A 22,773-nucleotide genomic window follows, 5' to 3' on the forward strand; every position below is an offset into this window, starting at 1 on the left:
GTGCTGCTATAACGAAAATATAACAAATGGATGGCTTAAACAAAGAGAAATTTATTCTCTCACAGTCTAGGAGGCTAGAGGTCTGAATTCAGGGTGCCAGCTCTAGGGAAAGGTTTTCTCTCTCTGTTGGCTCTGGAGGAAGGTCCTTGTCATAAATCTTCTCCAGTCAAGGAGCTTCTCAGTGCAGGGACCCCAGGTCTAAAAGACATGCTATTCTCCTGGCTCTTGTTTCTTGGAGGTATGAGGTCCTCGTGTCTTTCTGCTTGCTTCTCTATTTTATATCCCAAAAGAGATTGATTTAAAACACAACCTAATCTTATAGATTGAGTCCTGCCTCATTAATATAACTGCTGCTAATCCCACCTCATTAACATATAAGTCCATTGCCGTGTGACTCTTAGGGACCCTATAGGACAGAGTAGAGCTGCACCCTAAGGTTTCCAAGGAGTGGCCAATGGATTCAAACTGCTGGCCCTTTTGTTAGCAGCCAAGCTCTCAACCACTGCGGCATCTGGGTTCCATTAACATCACAGAGGTAGGATTTACAACACATATGAAAATCACATCAGATGACAAAATGGTAGACAATCACACAACACTGGGAATCATGGCCTAGCCAAGTTGACACATATTTTGGGAGGACACAATTCAATCCCTGACACCATGTTAGGGGTTTGAACTTTATCTTGCATGCAATGGGAAAGCCATGGAAAGGTTTTAAGCAGTGAAACAATATTCATTTGCTAATTCAATAAATACTTATTGATTGCCTCCAAGGGGCCAGGTATTATTCAAGGTGATAGAGATAAAGCTTATATTCTAGTGGGAGACACATACATAGACAAAACAAAGTGGTGACAAGTGGCAGAAAGAGAAATAAAATTTGTCCTTTAAAGTTTCAGTTGGATAGTAGGATAGTGCAAGCTGCATCATTACCTTGGTTATTTAGCAGCCTGAGGGGTTCTGAGATAGGAGAGAGGAGGGGCTAGAGGCACAGGTAATCCCAGCTGACACATTTTGTCTATGTTTGTTGAAATCAAGAGCCCAGTTTTCTGTTTACTCAATTGAGTGAGCTGCATGAGATTTTCTTCCTGGAATTTCTGCCCACCAAAATAGGGGAGTACCGTGACCCACAGCAAGGAGGGTAGGAGCAGTACCCTTTAGGTTTGAGATTGCTCCTCTGTGGAGGTTAACTGGCCAAGCAGATGAGAAGCAGGTTAAAAGAAAAATTTCATCCTGAAGCCTTCTGGTTTAGAATACCCACATGAATTGCCTTCCGAACATTGTTTTTTGTCATTTTTGGTCCTTTGTTGTAAAAATTAAGTTGATTTCTGTCTACCCTGTGGTTTACTCTCATTTTTGGACACGCTTCTCTGGATTAGGGCTATTTCCCTCTCACTGGATGAGCATATGAGCTTATCAAGAGGCAATCAGCAAGGCCTGGCCACACGCTCTCCTCTATTTCTCCAGATATAGTTCCTAAAATGACCCCATCGCACCTGCAATCCACCCATGCTACTAATCTGCAACCCCCCAAATTAGAGGACAGGTGTAGAGTTATGTGGATAAAGTATATATTAGTAATTACATTGGAGGAATACAATCTACTAAAAATAAACTTGAGATTTTACCTCACAAACTTTCTCCAGGGTTGGCATCCAAGAGGTGGCAAGGTGGCAATTCTGAAGAACGACCCACGTTCCCTCCTTGATAGCTTTTTCTAACATCTTCATAGCTATGGGCCCTTGGCCTTGACCAAGAGATAGAGAGCTAAGTTTTGATCCTCCATATCCCTGTGTACAAAAATGGGAAATATTTTATTAAAAATAACATTTTTAGAAGAATCAATATTATTATTACAGGAAATATTAGCATTAAATATATGAAAATACGATATATAAAAATATATAGCATCCCTCAAAGATCTAAATATGATACACACCCCCCTAAAAACTCTTATTTAACTAAGAATCCTATAAACACTTAGATAAAAAGCAAGTCAATTCATGTAGGAAATAGTCATAGCCATGATTGGCAAACTCTGTAGGGTCTTTAACAATGCAGAATAGAAAAAAAAAAAAATGAAAAATACTTTTAATATGAGAAAGAGACAAAAGGGACTGCCTGGTATACAGCAACTCCTAAAATCTAAGCCAAAAAGAAGAGTATGAGTAGACTCACGAACTTGTCTTGGTTAAATACAAATCAGTAAAGAGTATTTTAACCTATTAGCTATGTGACTTTTGAGAAGCTACTTAACCTCTCTCTGCTTTAGTATCTCGATCTTTAAAATAGAGATATCACCATTTATCTCATAGGAGTGTAGTAAAAATTAAAAGAGAAAATGAGTATAACAAGGTCTAGCAAAGTGAACAATATATATATTAAGTATTCAATAAAAACAGTGATGGTGGTCTTAGAAATATCAGTAGTAGTATTACAAAAAGTTATTTCAGTTACACCAAAAGGGAAAAAAAATTCACTTGAAAATGCCCCAATCACCTGTGCTTATTATTTTCTTGTTCTAGACTGCATGATTCAAGAAAATTTATAGTGAATTCGTTTGAATAATTTTAAAGCCCAAAACTTGAACATTAGAACATATTCTAACCTGGTAACTTGACTGTAAGGTATACTTTTCCTGGATAGACAAGGGAGGTCCCCCTTTAGAGAAGAGGCAGGACTTATTGTCCAGACTTGAATTTCTTAAGTCAACTCAACTTTACACGCTGGTGCAAATGATGCCACAGAGCCCCACAGTCCCCTCCAAAATAAAAGAAGGGCAAATACCCTTCCTAGGTCTAAATTCTGATTTTATAATTTGGGTTAGGACTTATTTTTAATGTCTATGCTGCTATTTAAGTATCATTTTCTTGGGAGCATGTCAATCTCTGGATCCCCAAGCCTTTCAAGGGCTAAAGTGATAATTTTTATCTTTCCATTACCCCTTAGGACTTCAATTATAAGCCAAATATAATTTTATATAATTTTATCTATATATATATATGTATATATATACACAGATAACAGCATCTCCTTAAATGTACCTGGTCATCAGCAAATTTTAGAAGGGCAGCCATGGGATCTGCTCCAGGAGAAAGCACGAAAATCAGTGGTGCACAGCAGTTACTATCTCCAAATGCCTTGGATAAGTCAAAGGGTGGTGGTTCAATGAATATGCGTCCCAATTTGTTGATTATAAATTCTTGTATCATTGGAATAACCTAGAAAAGGATGACAATATACTTGGAAGAATTAGACTTATTAATGAAATAAGTTAAATTTTTGTTTAAAAGTTCAGATACAATGGAGTTTTGAAACAAAGGACTTTAGCTACATTGGCTTAGGTATTCATTAATGTTGGTAGACAATCAAAGGCACTGCTGTTTATATAAAGGCCTTTTAGACAGAAAATATTCTAATTATTTAAATAATAAAAGCTAGGTGGGTGACTATTGACACCAGAACCAAAAAGCGATTTTCTTCTTTTTGATGAATCTTCAAGACATAGTGGGTGAAGAAGAAACCCTAGCTCTTTTGTTTTAAAAACAGATTGTATTTCCCAAGTCAATAACTCAAAAATAGAAATTTTAGTGTAATTTATACAAAATTTCCCACATCATCAAGAAAGAATCGATATAGCCAAAAAAAAAAGAAAAGAAACAACATGGTGAAAAAAGAAACAAGTCATACACTCAAGAAACAGATAAAACTGTATTTTGCATGGTTTTTCTGACAACACGCCTAAGCTTTTTCTGGAAGCTTATTTAAGAAAGAGCAGAACTCTGTGGCTTGGAGTCTGGCCTAATTGGTCCCTATCAGGCTTTGATGCGGGAGATGTAATTTTATCGCTCAGTACAACTGATGTGCAGCCATGGTACACTGTTCCTTATTTCTGATAAAAGGTCTATGCCTGGCATCTCTGGGTAATGGCTCCAGGTTGTCATGACCCAGGTGAAGCCCAGAACAGTGATAAAGGTGGGTTAAACAAACCAACATCCCTGTATTTCATTAACAAATCATGTTAACATTTTTCCTCCAACTAGATAAATCCTCCTTTCTCGAACATTCTTTGTTCTGCTTGTTCTTTCATCATCCTGCTGGTTGCCTCATTAAGGAGCTCAATAAACTTTGTAATGTACTCAACATCAATTTGCTTTTTCAGCACAGAAATAGTTGGATATGGGAAAGGAAAAGCGTAATAGCAAAAGGAAGCAGAGATTTGAGAAGGAAAAGCAGAAGAGAAAATTAGATGAGACATGTGTGCATTCCTCATCTTGGATTTTCTCCTGTTTCTCGTTCTTAGTTTGACGTGTGATTTTCACTTTGAGACTTTATTTTCGCAAGTGAAAACACAGATATTGATTAATCCTTCTCCAGGAAAATAAAATAGCTAAGTTCTATGCTGAGTAACAAAATCGTTCAGATTTTTGTTCTACACAGTGTAGGAGTCAAAATATTGTTTCACTTCAGTGAGGCATGGACACAGCAGCCAAGTGACAATGTTTCCTGCTTGATTTCCTAAGAATAATTGCAGATGCATCCTGGAAAAGTGAGTTGAAAAAGAGTTCCTGTCTTCAACTAATACAGCATTTTATCACCTCAAAGTTTCTCTAGGCCTTCCTGGCACTACTACACACTGAATTTTCTTCTTTGCATACAAGGCAACCAAGCTGAATGAACAATCCCAGGTTAAAGTATTCAAATACTAAATTAACTGCTCCAAAATGCCTGTTTTAGAAATATAGCTGTCCATTTCATATACACGTGCTTTGATTGAGATTTATATTCATGTTGATAACAACTAGAAACATACATATGAACAGTGTTCTGAACACAATTTGTTTATTATCTAACTTCAGTATATCTCTTAAGTATTAACTGCCAAATAAACTTTTTCTCCTGCTCTGAAACACAAACACAGAAATTTACTTCAAGTGATAAAGTAAATGCTGCTGTCCATCACTGAATCGAAGCTCTTGCAAATTAAATGATCCACATTCATGCAACACATTGTGAGACCTGCCTTAATGTTTAAAATAAAAATCCTAGTAGATAAGAGGCTATCAGAGCATACCAACTTTACAAGGGAACAAGGGATATTCCAGGAAGATGAATAATGGAGTGACCAGAACACAAAGAATTTTTGAAAGGCTCCCAGAATCATTCTGACTGGTTATCTGCTCATATCCAAGGATGGAATTGTGTGTACACACAACACTCCCAATCAGGTTGGCAATTTCACCACCCTGCAACTTCTCTGAAACTGGAGCAAGCTGCAGAAGCAATGTGCAGGTGACAACTATTTGGAAAAAAATTGGTCTCCTCTGGGAAGTTACAAGTATTTTCAAACTTCAATTGCGTATCTATTTACACAAAGTTTGTAAGGAGAATTCATTGGCATGTCACAATACCTTAAAAACAACATCAGTCCTGATGTGTGTGTATATGCATGTGTGTTTGTGTGTGTGTCTGAGGGTGTTAAGACGGGGAATGAGAGCCATGGGGAGATATCTAGGCTTAAATTAGATTTTTTAAATCCCTCCTCAATATTTCTCTAGATTCATTCAAATCTGAAGAAGGTAAGGGCAAGTAGCAACACGTACATAAGCTCCATGATGGCAGGAAACAGCAAGATAACTTCTACATTGTTTATGTGCAATAAATATCTATTGAACAAATGAATGGATAGATAATTCAGATGTCAACTTTTGTATGGGTGGAGCTCTAATTACAAAAATTCTAAACAAAAATTATAGAACAATAAGTCACATAAGGTTTTGTTTTTAGATAAGCTATTTCATGTTTCACATATTTTGAGTGAGCACAGATGTCAAGCTCATTGCAGGAAACTAAAAATATCTTAGCTGCCCTTCCCAGGCCTTTTTCCTGCCTTCCTCCTTATCAATCTTTTCTCTTAGTTGGCCTTTTCCCACAAGGAGAAAAAAAAAAAAACAACTAACAAAGCCTGTTCTCATAACCTCCTTCCTCCCAGGGCTGACTTCTTCACAAAATTATAGTTCTATAAACACAATACAAGCACAAAGATTTTAAGTGCATGGTTCTACATTAAGTAACTTTGAGTTACAAGTGGCCCTCTTTGTGGGTGGTTCAAGTTGGTGTCAACCATGTGCACATGCAAACATGGCTGATGTGCTGAAGGGATTCTTCTGTCTGTTAGCGCTGGAGGACCAAGTTAGGGATGTTCACCTGAGGGTGAGCAGAGACAAATTTTAGGGTTTCACTTTCCAATGTCAAAGTTGAACAAAATTGCATGTCCCCAAGACTGAACTCCTGAGGTGAAAGAAGTGTACCAGCTATTTAGTTTACAAGAAAGTAGAACTAGGTTTGCTACTGCAATCCGATTATGCCTGCATTGGGCATGTTAAATGAAATCTGTCAGTAAAAAAAATTGTAGACTTATTGAGGCAACCATCTTTCCAAAGGCAGGAAAGGAGTTTGGGGCCTTCTATTACATTTTTCTATTTCTTGCAAGTTCCTATAGGATTTATGTGAGGTCAGAGAAACATATTAACTTATATTTGACAAATTTCTTATTGCAAACTGATTAAGTTGCTCTTGTTTACAGTTCAGAAGGACAGAAATGTGGCCACAAGCTCTTCATTTTCTAAGTGCACTCAAAACACTCCACACCTCAGTATTTATCCATTTGATATGTTCCATTTGTCAATAAAACACTATAAATTGTTAAGTCCTAAAAGAAAGTTCAAATTCATCTCATTTTTGACAACGTGCTAATCAAAATTTTACTGGATTTGTTGTTTTGTTTCAAATCTCTAGGATTATTTGCATAAGGAGTTTATATCTAGCATTGTTTACATATTTAAGTAACATTTTTATTAAAATAATTTCTTTTTTGTTGTGCTTTAAGTTTACAGCTCAAGTTTGTTTCTCATTAAAAAAATTTATACACATATTGTGTTGTGACATTGGTTACAATCCCCCAAATGTGACAGCACTCTCCCCCTTTCCACCCCAAGTTCCCAGTGTTCATTTGGCCAGTTTTCCTGTCCCTTCCTGCCTTCTCATCTTGCTTTTGGGCAGGAGTTACCCACTTGGCCTCGTATATGTGATTGAACTGAGAAGCCCACTCCTCATGTGTGTTGTTTGTTTTATGGGTCTGTCTAATCTGTGTGTGAAAAGTGGGCTTCAGGAATCGTTTCAGTTCTGAGTTCACAGACTGTCTGGGGCCACAGTCTCGGGGGTCATTTTTTCCTACTGGCGATTTAACGAGCATCTTTTACATTTCTCCAAACTAGAGCCGTAAAGAGCCTGGCATACGTGGATTCTTAGTACTGGGTAAAACTAGTTCTGAGGGGAGAGGCGTAAAAAAAGAAGGGGGCAGAAGAAAAATTGTGCTGACAAATAAAATATACTGTAGCTAGAGATCAATCAATTGCTGATTTTCCCAGTGGATATACAGGTTGTAGTCATGACTTACAGATGGCAAAGATATGAAATATACATAGTACTAGTCCAGCAGGCACTACGCCTACTGTGGTCAGCCCCGGCTCAGAGCATACTGTCAAGTTAAGTAAGAACTACACGTGTTCACTGTACAGATCATGGCTTACAGAGGAAGACATGCCTCGACCTCATATTATCACTGATGTCTGTAAACAAAATAAAATATTGCTCTCATCATCTAAGTTCTGCTTTTTTGTGTTAAGATGGGGGTATTGTCTTGTAGATCTTAATCATTCTAAGTGTGAATACAGTACGTTCTGAAATAATTATGTACAACTTTTAATTGAGTAGCAATGATGGACAATTAGAATATTTTCCCAACTATTTTTTCCAGTGTACCTAATGCCTACATTTTTTCACAGTATCTGGATATCTCTGGCTATATAAGTCAATAATCTTAGGTGAACAGTTTTTTGTTTTTTGTAGAATATAATACAAATGAGTATTGAAACTTGCTGACACAACAGATTGGTCGATTCATTGCTCATATAATGTATTACTTAAAGAGGCTAAAAGTGACAGCATTACTATTTTCCTTTGTAGTCAATAACAGTGAGCTTCTTAAAAACAAGATTCTACTTGCTTTCCAAAGGCTCACAAAATACTAGATATAAGGATAGCAATAGGAGTCCAGAGATTGTAATGTATCAGCCTGATATTGACTAATTTCACCTAAGCAGTAAGAATAAAAATGAGACTACAACATGTAAAGGAAGTAGATTGTAAGAAACTGGAGGAAGCATAAAATTTTAAAAGGAATCATAAAACTATAAAATATAATCTGTTAACCTTCCAATTCAATATGGTTTTAATAAATATACATTTTTGAAAAGCTTTTTGAAAAATGGCTACATTAGAAGGAAGTAGGGTCCTTTGCCAGGCTCCTCCACCTCCCACATGATTGCATAAGTAAATACACCTTTGGCTGGACTGTGCAGAGAAGAGGGCTTGCAATCACCGAGCTGCTTTCAAAGTCCACATTTACCTTGTCTGGCCTCAAGCAACGAATGATAAGCATCCTTTGAAACTCATTTGCTTTCTCTTCCCAAACATCAGGGAAAATCTCATGGTGTGGTTCCTGAAATTACATTAGATATAGTTCAATGCATCTTGAAGATTATTTCTAAAGAGAATGTATGCAGCAAAACATACACCAATTCAATAGTTTCTACATGTACAATTCAGTGACATTGGTTCCGTTCTTACCCTCCATTTCTGACTTGTTCCTCCCTCACTAATACAAATTTATTGTCCCCTAAGGTTCCTATCTAATCTTTTGAGTTGCTGTTGTCAATTAGATTCCATATGAATAGATCTTAAAAGAGCATAATACTCAAGGGAGACACTCTTTACTAGTTAAGTTAAACTGGTATTCATTTTCTGCTGCTATTCACAGCTGTTTTCAGTGCCCAATTTTTTCAGAAGTAGATCACCAGGTCCTTCTTCCTAATCTTTCTTAGTCTGGAAGCACAGCAGAAACCTGTCCAACATAGGTGACTCTGCTGGTATTTGAAATACTGGTGGCATACAGCTATGAGCACCTCAGGTTGGAAGGCACTCAAAATATGACTGGGAAAGAGCTGCCTCCTCAAAGTAGAGTCGACCTTAATGATGCTGAGGGAATAAAGCTTTTGGGACCTTCATGTGCTGATGTGGCATGACTCAAAATGAGAAGAAACAGCTATAAACATCCATTAATAACTAGAACATGGAATTATGAAACATGAATCTAGGAAAATTGGAAGTTGTCAAAAATGAAACGGAATGCATGAAGATCTATATCCTAGGCATTAGTGAGCTGAAATACACTGATACTGGCCATTTTGAATCAGACAATTATATGGCCTACTATGCTGAGGTTAACAAATTGAAGAGAAACGGGTGTTGCATTCATCCTCAAAAAGAACATTTCAAGATGAATCCTGAAGTACAATACTGTCAGTGATAGGACAATATCATACACCTACAAGGAAGGCCAGTTAATACAACTATTATTCAAATTTATGCACCAACCACTAATGCCAAAGATAAAGAAACTGAAGATATTTACCATCTTCCATAGTCTGAAACTGATCAAACATGCAATCGAGATGCACTGATAATTACTGTTTATTGGAATGTGAAAGAAGAGAACAAAGAAGAAGGGTCGGTAGTTGGCAACTACCGCCTTGGTGACAGAAATGATGCCAGAGATAGCAGGGTAGAATGTGGCAAGACCAATGACTTCTTTCTTGATAATAAGTCTTTCAACAACATAAACAGTGACTATACACATACAGACCTCGCCAGATGGAACATACAGGAAACAAGTCAACTATATCTGTGGAAAGAGATGATGGAGAAGCTCAATATCATCAGTCAGAATAAGGCCAGGGGCTGAATGCAGAACAGATCAATTGCTAGTATGCAAGTTCAAGTTGAAGCTGAGGAAAATTAGAACACGTCCATGAGAGCCCAAATACATAAGACTTTGAATATATCCCACCTGAATTTAGAGACTATTTCAAGAATAGATTTGATGCATTGAACATTAATGACCAGATGAGTTGTGGGATGATATCAAAGACATCATACATGAAGAACCCAAAACCAAACCCAACCCGTTGCTGTCGAGTCAGGTCTGACTCATAGCGACCCTATAGGACAGAGTAGAACTGCCCCATAGAGTTTCCAAGGAGCACCTGGTGGATTTGAACTGCCAACCTTTTGGCTAGCAGCCGTAGCACTTAACCACTACGCCACCAGGGTTTCCATACATGAAGAAAGCAAACTGAAAAAACCAAACCTGTTGACGTTGAGTTGATTCTGACTCATAATGACCCTATAGGACAGAGTAGAACAGCCCTACAGGGTTTCCAAGGAGTGCCTGGTGGATTCAAACTGCTGACCTTTTGGTTAGCAGCCAAACTCTTAACCACTATGCCACCAGGGTTTCAGAAGAAAGCAAAAGGTCATAAAAAAGACAGAGAAGAAAGAAAAGACCAAAATGGATGTCAGAAGAGACTCTGAAATTTGCTCTTGAACTTAGAGTAGCTAAAGCAAACGGAAGAAATCATAGTAAAAGAGCTGAACAGAAGACTGCAAAGGGCAGCTTAAGAAAACAAAGTATTATAACAAAATGCACAAAGACCTAGAGTTAGAAAACCAAAGAGAGAATGTGCTCAGCATTTCTCAAGCTGAAAGAACTAAAGAAAAAAATTCAAGCCTCGAGTTGGGCAAGATACTGAATGACGTAGCAAGCATCAAAAGAAGGCGGAAGGAATACAGAGTCACTGTACCAAAAAGAATCAGTCAACGTCCAACCATTTCAGCAGGTAGCATATGATCAAGAACCAGTGGTATTGAGGAAGAAGTCCCAGTTGCACTGAAGGCTTTGGTGAAAAACAACGCTCCAGGAATTGATGGAATACCAACTGAGATGTTTTAACAAACAGATGCAGTGCTGGTGGTGCTCACTTGTCTATGTCAAGAAATTCGGAAGACAACTACCTGGCCAACGAACTGGAAGAAATACATATTTGTGACCATTTCCAAGAAAGATGATCCAACAGAATGCGGAAATTTTTGAACAATATTATTAATATCACACGCAAGTAAAATTTTGCTGAAGATAATTCAAAAGCAGTTGCAGTAGTACATTGACAAGGAACTGCCAGAAATTCAAGCTTGATTCAGAAGGGGACACGGAACAAGGGATATCAATGCTGATGTCAGATGGATCCTGGCTGAAAGCAGGGAATGCTGAAAAGATGTTTACCTGTGTTTTACTGACTATGCAAAGGCATTCAACTGTGTGGATCATAACAAAGTGTGGATATCATTGTGAAGAATGGGAATTCCAGAACACTTATGAGGAACCTGTGCATAGACCAAGAGGCAGTTGTTTGAACGGAACAAGGGGATACTGCATGGTTTAAAGTCAGGAAAGGTGTGCATCAAGGTTGTATCCTTTCACCATATTTATTCAATCTGTATGCTGAGCAAATAATCTGAGAAACTAGACTATATTAAGAAGAATGGGGGGTCAGGATTGGAGAAAGACTCATTAACAACCTGGAACATGCAGATGACACAACCTTGTTTGCTAAAGTGAAGAGGACTTGAAGCACTAACTGACAAAGTTCAGTGACCTCAGCCTTCAGTATGGATTATACCTCAACACAAAGAAAACAAAAATCCTCACAACTGGACCAATAAGCAACATCATGATAAATGGAGAAAAGATTGAAGTTGTCAAGGATTTCATTTTACTTGGATCCACAATCAGCATCCATGGGGGCAGCAGTCAAGACATGAAAACGACATATTGCATTGGGCAAATCTGCTGTAAAAGATCTCTTTAAAGTGTTAAAAGGCAAAGATATCACTTTGAGGACTAAGGTGTACCTTACCCAAGCCATGGTATTTTCAATCGCCTTATATACATTTTTTTTTTTTTTTTTATGAAAGCTGGGTAATGAATAAGGAAGAACAAAGAAGAATTGACGCCTTTGAAGTATGGTGCTGGTGAAGAATATTGATTATACCATGGACTACCAAAAGAATGAACAAATCTATCTTGGAAAAAGTACAGCCAGAATACTCCTTAGAAGCAAGGATGGTGAAACTTCATCTTGCATACTTTGTAAATGTTTCAGGAAGGACCACTGTCTGGAAAAGAACATCATGCTTGGTAAGGTAGAGGGTCAGCAAAAGAGAGGAAGACCTTCAATGAGGTAAATCGACACAGTGGCTGCAATGATGTGCTCATCCATAGCAATGATTGTGAGGATGGTGGAGGACCCAGCAATGCTTCCTTCTGTTGTACATAGGGTCGTTATCAGGCAGCACTGACTCTGGACACCTAACAACAACAACAACATTGTTTGGTTTTAAGAAGACCTCAGGGGATATTTTTGGTTTAAGGTTTAAAGATTATTCAGGGTACTAGCTTCAAGGGGTTCATCCAGCCTCCATGGCTCCAAGATATCTGGAGTCCATGAGAATTTGAAATTGTGTTCTACATTTTCACCCTTTTGAACAGGATTTTTCTGCAGAGTCTTTGATAAAAATGTTCATTAATGGTAGCCAGGCACTATCCAGTTCTTTTGGTCTCATGGCAAAGGAGGCAGCTGTTCATGGAGACAATTAGCCACATAGTCCATTTCCTCCTCCTATTCCTGACTCTCCTTCTTCCTCTGTTGCTCTAGGTGAGTAGAGAAAAATTGTTGTGGCTGGATGTCCATTTGCAAACTTTTAAGACCTCTGGCACTACAAAATGACCTAGGAGGTAGAACAGAAGTACTAAACACATGATTAAGGCCAATTAACTTGGATGTCCCATGAAACCATGACCCTAAACCTCCAAACCAAGGAACAATCCCATGAGATATTTGGTTGTACCTAAGGGAAGCAGCTTCTAGTTGCTGTCAAGTCAATTCTGACTCATAGGGTCACTTGAGTCAGAATCAACTTGACAACAATAGGTTTGGTTTTGGAGCCCTGGTGGCACAATGGTTATAAGCATTCAGCTGCTAACCAAAAGGTTGGCAGTTTGAATCCACCAGCCACTCCTTGGAAACCCTGTAGGGCAGTTCTACTCAGTCCTATAGGGTCACTGTGAATAAGAATCAACTGAGGGACAGTGGGTAGGATAAAAAGCAGCCTCAGCTGCTACTTTTTTTTTGCTGTAAATATATCTGTCACATAACTTTTGCCAATTCGACTCTTTTTCAGGTGTACAATTTATTATGGACAGCATTTACAATAATCAGCTGTGGAACCATACTGTTAATCAATGCAATTTTTCCATCAAGAGAGGAGAAAGAAACGAATAAAAAAAATTAACTAGAATTTGGGAACGTATTAGCCTCATGCTAAAGAAAAATTGAGGGATGACAACAGTTGCTATATATTCCAGATGTGAAACTGTATCGTAGTATGTGTCAATACTCTATTTTTACACAAATAACACTCGCCTTCTACGTTTGTTTGCTGGCCACATCCTCCCCCCTCGAGGTATTTTCATAAGTGTGCTATGCTAATTTTTTTTCCAGCAACATGTGGAAGATGATTGGCATGGTGGCACTTGTGAGGGTGCCTTGCGGGGGGGACACAGCTGGCAAACAAATGCAGAAGGTGGGCATTAAAAATATGTTAATATTATTCTCCAGTCAGCAAGATAGAGTCTTAAGAACATTATTTTATAAATACTAACTTTTCTTTCTCCTCAAATGATAAAAACATTTATTAGCTTATATCTTGCATTCATAAAATGTAAACAATTGTGTTTTGTAAATGTTAACTCATCTGCTGTTAAGATTCCCAAAATCTAAACTGATAATAAAAACTGGGCAGGAAATTCAACAATAATATTTTTAAGAACTATGCAGCTTTTTTGCATCTCCACACATTTCAAGGAGTTTGAACGGAAGTTCAAATAGAACAGCTGATTTAGAAGGTAGGGAAAATATAAATTAAAACTTCTATTTTAACGTCTTGCCACTTGTTTAAAACTTATTTAAATCTTGGTTTTATTAAGCATAAATTGATTTAATATTATTTTCTCTATTTGAAAGCTTTGAAATAAGAAAGAGGACTAAAAGCATACCAAGCTATCGTATACTTTTTTCCATCCGTCCTTCAGGTGCAAAAACTCCCGACGAATAGTTTTGAAGGCAGGCAAATCATCTAGTCGGCATATTTCATCCCAAGATTTTTGAGGAAGCCATGTACAAGGGTTGGCATGAGGATTATCCAGTCCAATGCCACCAGTTAGCAGAAATCTCCACTCAGTTGTATTAACCTTTGGAAAACAATGCAGCAAGATGAATCAGAAACTAGGAAGGGAAAGTCATCCATCTGTCATGTTTTCAATTATTTTCCATAAAGCATAATGAGGTAGTGATATAAAGCTTTTATAAGAAATGCAAGAAAAAGACATTCAGGCAGCTAACAGATACATGAGGAAATGCTCACGATCATTAGCCATTAGAGAAATACAAATCAAAACTACAATGAGCTTCCACCTCACTCCAACAAGGCTGGCATTAATCCAAAAAACACAAAATAATAAATGTTAGAGAGGTTGTGGAGAGACTGGAACGCTTATACACTGCTGATGGGGATGTGAAATGGTATAACCACTTTGAAAATTGATTTGGTGCTTCCTTAAAAAACTAGAAATAGAACTACCATATAATCCAGCAATCCCACTCCTTGGAATATATCCTAGAGAAATAAGAGCCTTTACACAACCAGATATATGCACACCCATGTTCACTGCAGCACTGTTTACAATAGCAAAAAGCTGGAAGCAACCAAGGTGCCCATCAACGAATGAATGGATAAATAAACTATGGTATATTCACACAATGGAATACTACACATCAATAAAGAAAAATGACAAATCCGTGAAACATTTCATAACATGGAGGTATCTGGAAGGCTTTAAGCTGAGTGAAATTAGTCAGTTTCAAAAGGACAAATATTGTATGAGACAACTATTATAAGAACTTGAGAAATAGCTTAAACAGAGAAGAAAATATTATTTGATAGTTATGAGAGTATGGAGGGAGGGAGGGAGGTGTGGAGGGAGGGAGGGAGAAGGATTTTCACTACATAGTAGATAAGAACTATTTTAGGTGAAGGGAAAGACAACACACAATACAGGAGAGGTCAGTACAACTGGACTAAACCAAAAGCAAAGAAGTTTCCTGAATAAACTGAAAGCTTCGAAGGCCAGCATACCAGGAGCGGTGGTTTGGGACCACAGTTTCAGGGGACATCTAGGTCAATTGGCATAACAAAATCTATCAAGAAAACATTTTGCAACCCACTTTGGAGAGTGGCTTGTGTGGTCTTAAACGCTAGCAAGTGGCCATCTAAGATCCATCAATTGGTCTCAACCCACCTGGAGCAAAGGAGAATGAAGAACACCAAAGACATAAGGTAATTATGAGCCCAGACAACAGAAAGGGCCACATAAACCAGAGACTACAGCAGCCTGAGTTGAGAAGAACTAGATGGTGCCCAGCTACAACCAATGACTGCTCTGACAGGGAACACAACAGAGAGCCCCTGAGGAAGAAGGAGGGCAGTGGGATGCAGACCTCATATTCTGGTAAAAAGACCAGACTTAATGGCCTGACTGAGACTAAAAGGACCCCGAAGGTCATGGTCCCCAGACCTTCTGTTAGCCCAAGACAGGAACCATTCCCAAAGCCAACTCTTCAGATAGGGATTGGACTGGACTATGGGATAGAAAATGATACTGGTGAGGAGTGAGCTTCTTGGACCAAGTAGGCACATGAGACTATGTGGGCAGCTCCTGTCTGGAGGGGAGATGAGAGGGCAGATGGGGTCAGAAACTGGCCGAATGGACATGAAAACAGAGGGTGGAGAGAAGGAGTGTGCTGTCTCATTAGGCGGAGGGCAGCTAGGAGTATAGAGCAAGGTGTACATAAATTCTTGTATGAGAGAATGACTTGATTTGTAAACTTTCACTTAAAGCACAATTTAAAAAAAAAAAAATGAAAGAATAAAGCCTTTACGACTTCAGAATTCAACCAATACATCACCATAAAAAAAAAAAATCACCATATGAAGTCAATAATTCTTAGGTACATAGTATAAAAAACAGTGAATTTGTATAATACCTCTCCTTTCTTTAAAAATTTTGCTATATTTTTTATGAATAGATTTTAAAAGATAGCAAAGATGTATAAAAGATATTGTTAAGTCCAGACGGTTAGATGTGACTAACTTGTACAAGTTCTTAAAAATATTTCCATTTACACTATTGATACAAATACATCAATACATTTAGTAGGTTTATATGCACACTTGTATGAAACTCTAATAGAAGCTGATTTATTTTAAACTAAAACATAAAAGTTTAAGTAATAGTAGCATAATGAACTCTGTGCTTAACTAATTTTTCACCTCCGTGAAATCCAAAGGCTAGTTGTGATGTTTTGTCTTAAGGATAATAATTTAACTACTTACAACCCATGTAAATTGGTAAATTAATAAATCATTGTCAGTATTATGATTTTTCCTCCTACAAAGGAAAACAGTACTGACCGCATGGTCATGTATCAGCAGGTTTACAGTTAGACAAAAGGAAAACAGCAGCTTATCCTTTTCAAAGAGTGACCGGCAGACATTAACATAGAGAGAGTAAGTAAAGTGATCCTTGAGGATTTGAAGCCTAGGGGTAAACAGAAAAGAAAAATAAATAAAAACGCACGATACTTTTAAGAAAACCTATAATAACCATTTAGATATATGTTCTTCTAATAAATTTTGTGGTCAATTACCCCCCAATCAAGGATGCTCCTTAACAGAGTGCAGCAATTTAAGAGCTATACAACATAGAAACACTTCGACAGAATTGCATTTTACTGCTGACCAATTTTTTTAAAAAACTTAATTTCCTTTTGGGGAAAAGTCAGTTTATTTTATATTAATCTGTTGCATTAAAATGTTTGTGAACTATTTTTAACTATTAAGCATTTCTTGGGGGTAAAATGTTTTCCATAGGTACTAAATAATGTTTTATATTATGTATTACTTATAAAAAAAGATTTTTAGTTAAGTAAAAAAAAAATTTACTTAAGAAGACTAAAATTAATAGCTCCTTTATTAAATTAATATCAAGTTAGTACTGTGCTATACTTTTCATAAATCCATAAAAGCTGAAGAAATCACAAAATTTGAGGAACTACATTTTTAGCTACCACACAGACAAAACAGGGAAAGATAAATGATCACAGTATTTCTACCTAATACTGCTAATGTGTGTGACCTGTATTCATGGTAATTTTTAACCAACAAATATAACATATATAAGCATTTTTACTTTTTTTTTTATCTCATAAAGGAAATACTTTATCACAGAAATCAAACTTTAAAAATATTTTTACTACATAGTTTGTAATAGTTACAATAGAAATAAACCATTGGCTGAAAACATTTTTAGAGAGCTAATGACTGACATTAGAATTAACGGCCCAAACTTTCTAAGCAGGTTAATTTATCTGAAGGGAAAGAAACAGCATAGTTGGATTACAAATGAGCAAATCATATTGGCGTGTCTCAATATATCTACGGAAGAAAAAAAAATCTACCAGTACAATCAGATATTGGCTATTTAAAGGCTGATTTCTTAGACCGTGGATCATCCTAGCTCTATTTTTTCCCCATTTTTCCTAACTTTCCTATTTCCTTACCTGACTATTTTATTCTCTTCCAGCATTCCCATAGAGGGAATGACAACAGACTGATGTATCTTATTTCTAGTTGGGAATTCTGAAAAAGGATTTGATACAGAAGGCCTTGAAACTAGTTGCTAAAATATAGTTGAATTCTTTGCAGATTTAAAATACTCATATGATTCCTGTTTCCTCTGTTATGCTAATAGCTAGTTTTTCATGCATGGCATTTAATTTGTTTCACACTAACTGTACAATTAGCACAGGGTGACTCATATTTGTTCTTTCTGGAGTAAAATAAAAGTTTCTGTGCTTTAAGGCAAATCTCTTGTAGATAATAAGCTTGGAGGGAAAATTATAAGGGCCAATCATATTAGAAATTCAAGTTCAATCCCATTAGTGATAAAAATGCAGATTAAAATATAATACTTTAATAATCTATTACAGTGAAAAAGAAGATGAACATTATCATCTTTAATGCTGGCAAGTGATACAGTCTATGAGGTCATTCTGGTTCCGCCCATGAAGCTGTATATTTGAATAAATTTCCAGGAGAAAAATTTATATCAGGAGTCTGAAAGAAGTGGACACTTTTTGTCCTAATCCTGGGCTCTACCCTAAGGAAATAATCAACAGGATGTTTATATTTATTGTAGCATTATTTATGATAGCAAAAGCTACAGACTACTTATAGGTCTTACAATGAGGAAATTATGATGCATTCACAGTATGGTATATTGTGTGGCGGTGGTAGTTACTAAAAATTATGTTTCAGAAGGGTATGTAATTAAATGGGAAAATGATCCCGATATAAGCTAGAGGAAAATGAGACAAAACTCTGTGCATTTGTGGATGTGTATATTTACACGTATGCACATATAGATTTCAGTTTGGTCTTTGTAACAAAGTTGTATCCTAGTTAGATTTTTGCTTATGTATTTATTTGCTATTACTATTTATTTATTTTGCTACAGTAAGTCTTCATGCAGTAAAAATTTTATGACTAATCCATGATATAAATTATTATGGTTATTTCATAGTATACCTGTTGTAATATATGTTTGGTATCATACTTACACAGCTGTAATTATTATAAATAATAACCATCAGAAGATCAACAGAACTTAAGTATATTTACTTCTTTGAGTAAAAGGAAATAAGAGAGAATTTTCCCGATATTAAGGCTATAAAACAATTTGGTAGGCTGGTGTTAATAGTCACATATTTTCTACTTTTGGTATAATTATAGCCCAAGCAGTTGTCTGATGTTTATCAGTGACTGGCAAATAAAGGATTCCTATGGGAACTCATTCTTGCTTTAATTTCTGATTTGGAAGTTAGCTTACTTAATTGAAAAACTCTTATTATACTAAAATAGACTGGCTAAAAGATACTTTCTTGGTATAGCTTCTTTGGAACACTATTTGGCAGGATTTACTAAAACATAATACTTGCATAGCTTATAACCACTGATTCCATTCCTGGATATATACCCACTAGAAATTTGTACAAGTATCTTCGCCAAAAATCATATACAAGAATGTTCAAGGCAGCAAGGGAAAATGAAGAAAACCAATGACACAAAGGAAAGATTAGTTCAAAAGACTAATGAACTACAACTACCACAGCCTCCACTACACTGAGTCCAGCACAACTAGATGGTGCCCAGCTACCACCACCAACTGCTCTGACATGGATCACAACAGAGGGTCCTGGACACAGCTGGAGAAAAATGTAGAACAAAATGCTAACTCACAAAACAAAACAAAAAAAACAGACTTACTAGTCTGACAGAGACTGGAGAAACCCTGAGAGCACAGCCCCTGGACACACGTTTAACTCAGTACGAAAGTCAATCCTGAGGTTCACCCTTCAGCCAAAGATTAGACAGGCCCCTAAAACAAAACAAAATTAAATGGGCATACCAGCCCTGGGGCAAGGATGAGAAGGCAGCAGGGGACAGAAAAGGTGGTAATGGGGAATCCAAGGTCGAGAAAGGGGGAGTGTTGACATGTCCTGGGGTTGGCAACCAATGTCACAAAACAATATTTAATTGTTTAATGGGAAACTAATTTGCTCTGTAAACCTTCATCCCAAGCACAATAAAAAAAAAAAGGAAAAAAAAAATGTTGAAGGGAGCATGGTTCACAATAACCTCAAACTGGAAACAACCCAAATGTTCTGAATAGTAGAATAGATAAGTAGTTTGTGGAATATTTACACAGTAGAATACCATTCAAAAACAAGAGTGAACAAACTACTGTACTATACACAATACGAATGAATTTCACAAACATAATGTTGAGTGGAGGAAGCTGGGCAGAAAAGTACATCCTGCGTGATTCCATGTACATCAAGCTCTAAAACAGGCAAAACAAATATACGGTGGTATAAGTCGGGACAGTGGCCACCCTGAGGTGGGGGTGGGGAAAGTTTAGTGACTAGGAGCTGAAATGAGTGGGTCCTTCTGAGCCGATGATAATGTTCTAAGTCCTGATCTGGGTGCTAGTTATGCAGATGTATTCATTTAGGGGCTAGCAATCCACTGAGCAAATAATACTGGTTTCTGCACATTTCTGTATATTAATACTTCAATAAAAATTTAAAAATAAATTTTCTGCATTTAGTCTTTGGTTTCAAAATTATACCTTCTTGGATCACTTTAGTCACTTTAATCATAAACAATGATTTGAATTATTTCTAAATTAAAGGATTTTATTAAAAAGGAAATGCCGTATTTTATTTAAATTGCATACAAATCTCACATCTGGGTTAAAAAGGATTTGATTTTCTTTACATTGTGAGGGACAGTTACGAAGAAAAAGATGCCATGTATACGAACGAGTCCTAGTTTGAAATAACAAGAGATTAAAGGGCCAGTAATTATTTTAAAGACAGAAAACTGTTCTAAATTTTTAATCTTACAAGAAAATATGCCTTTAAGTGGCACAGCCCAGCAATTTTCTTCTCCAGACTGCAGCAAATACCTTGACTTTAAACTAGTTAAAATGATAACATTCTGGTGGTGATTGTTTTAACTAAGGTGAAAATTAAGACCCTTAGTGAAAAGAAGAAATTCATTTACTATGTGGCTACAATGTGATTAGCACTGTGCTAAATGCTAGGAATAGTAAAAAATAAAAATAAATCCTTGCCCTCAGGGAATTCAAAATCCAGTGTGAAAACCAGACATGCATGTTCACTAAACTAACCTATGATGCAAATGCCTAGAAACTTCTAAGAAAGGTCACTTAAAATTCTGTTTTCTTTATTTCAGTAATCCTCGCTAAACTTGAAAATTTCAGAAGCTAGGAGAAATACAGAAAACTACCTAAACATTTGTAAATATCATAATATAGAAAAGAACTTTAAACTCTCTCATTAAGCAATTTTTCCCCTAGAGGTACCTGTCTCCTTCCTTCCATTCCTCCCTCTGTTTCTCCTGGGTGGGGATCTGAAAAATTGTCAAGCCAAAAGCTTCAGCGCTATACCTTTATTAGTCTCATATCACGAGCTTGGAAAATAATGAATGACACTAACAAAAAATTTGCTCAGTCTAAGAATGTTTACAATTTCAGGCCTCTAGGTAAAAAAAAAAAAAAAAAATTTTTTTTTTTTTTTTTTTTTTTTTTTTTTTACCATGACAAGTGAAAGGACTCAATTCAGATTTCAGTAAGATTAGCACTCTGGATTTCTAAAAAAATAATTCTTAATGAGAGTGATAAGTACTAAATCGAGTTTCGCCTATACCTATGAACAGTCAAAAACCTGAAGTGCCTAGCTTTATATTTATCAATAAGGTTATAAAGGGCAAAGGCTGCAATTAATTACTTTCTTTGTTCAAAAAATAATTTCATGTTAGACCCTACTAAAAATGTTTTAATACCAAACTAAGAAAACTATCTCACTGATCAAAAATCAAATGAAATTTTATTCTCTGATAGACTTGCTATTACATATGACCCTAATTCCATTACTTGTTTGTTATAGCCAACTGTAAAATACAGTGTTTCATGTAAGTAGTGATAACACAAAAGAGAAGCTCTGATTACCACAAAAACAATCACGCCAGTTTTTTATTCCTGTGACTTGACAAATAAATTGTATGTATATGTATGTATCAAAATGTGAATTTGTAACTTTTGGAATGCAGGCATGTAGAGGGTGAGGCTCATATCTTCTGGTGGTATTAACTCCTCTTTCCACACTTTCAATCATCAGTACATTTTACAAATGATCAACTATAAATATTTAGTTTTTCTAGAATTACACAATAGCCTTATCTCTGTAAACAATTCCCTGGCAGACTAAATTTGGAGACATCTGTTCAGTTTCTAACCTAATTTATTTCTGGAACAATGATTAATCAAGTTCATTTTAGCTAAATGGCTGTGATGCCTAAACCATTCTGAAACAACAATGAAATTTGCCAATTACTCCTGATTTTCATGCATTAATTAGTAATTAGTATTTCTTTTACGTACCTTTTTGCTAAAATTTCTGATTTCTCTGAATTTTCAATAGACAGGATGAAAAGGTTAATAAACCAGGTGAGTGAGTACTGGTACATCGGCTCAATGTTAGCCAAATCAGCAATAGAAAAAAACAGGATGGTGGAATGGATGGAGATGGGACGATAGCCCATGCGGGTGGCATCAATCTTTTTTTCTGTCACTTCGGCTACTGCCTGCTTTTGAGAAATCTCATCAGCCAAAGCCTTGGAGGAAGATAATATCTTAATAGCAGTTTCATCTTCCAATATATTGCCTTCTGAAGATGAAAGAACTTCTAAAATCTTGTCTTCTATTTCTTTTAACTGCCTGAAATAAAATACAATTTTCTCAGAGGCAAAAGAAGTCATTGAAAACCACTTTACATATACGTTCCTTTATAAGAGCCTGTAATCTAAAGAAACGCATCACTTCGTGACAAATATCCATAATGATGATGTTGTATAATTAATTTCTTATCTTGAAAAATGTCACAAAGACCATCCTTTCTGCTCCAGTTCTCCTCTTAATGATCATTTACATGGTAACTGGAGAGAAATATGATAAGCCAATCTATTCTGCCATCAAGTATCTGATCCCAG

General features: G+C 36.5%; 1 protein-coding gene across 5 annotated transcripts in view; it reads right to left on the reverse strand.

Annotated features, from left to right (window-relative positions):
* The window catches only part of DNAH7 (dynein axonemal heavy chain 7), a 259,550-nt gene that overhangs the window by 51,176 nt on the left and 185,601 nt on the right, over positions 1-22,773 (reverse strand). For 4 of the 5 annotated variants that reach the window (XM_049887739.1, XM_049887741.1, XM_049887740.1 and 1 more), the window contains 6 exons: positions 22,166-22,501; positions 16,552-16,678; positions 14,078-14,272; positions 8,474-8,566; positions 3,048-3,224; positions 1,632-1,793 (listed from right to left, as the gene is read on the reverse strand). In XM_049887739.1, coding sequence (XP_049743696.1) covers positions 1,632-1,793; positions 3,048-3,224; positions 8,474-8,566; positions 14,078-14,272; positions 16,552-16,678; positions 22,166-22,501 — 1,090 coding nt within the window. Of the gene's footprint in view, positions 1-1,631; positions 1,794-3,047; positions 3,225-8,473; positions 8,567-14,077; positions 14,273-16,551; positions 16,679-19,464; positions 19,577-22,165; positions 22,502-22,773 lie in introns of those variants that run through there. The other variant, XR_007517918.1, reaches the window with a different exon arrangement.

This window comes from Elephas maximus, chromosome 6 (assembly GCF_024166365.1).
Source record: "Elephas maximus indicus isolate mEleMax1 chromosome 6, mEleMax1 primary haplotype, whole genome shotgun sequence".
Lineage (NCBI taxonomy): Eukaryota > Metazoa > Chordata > Mammalia > Proboscidea > Elephantidae > Elephas > Elephas maximus.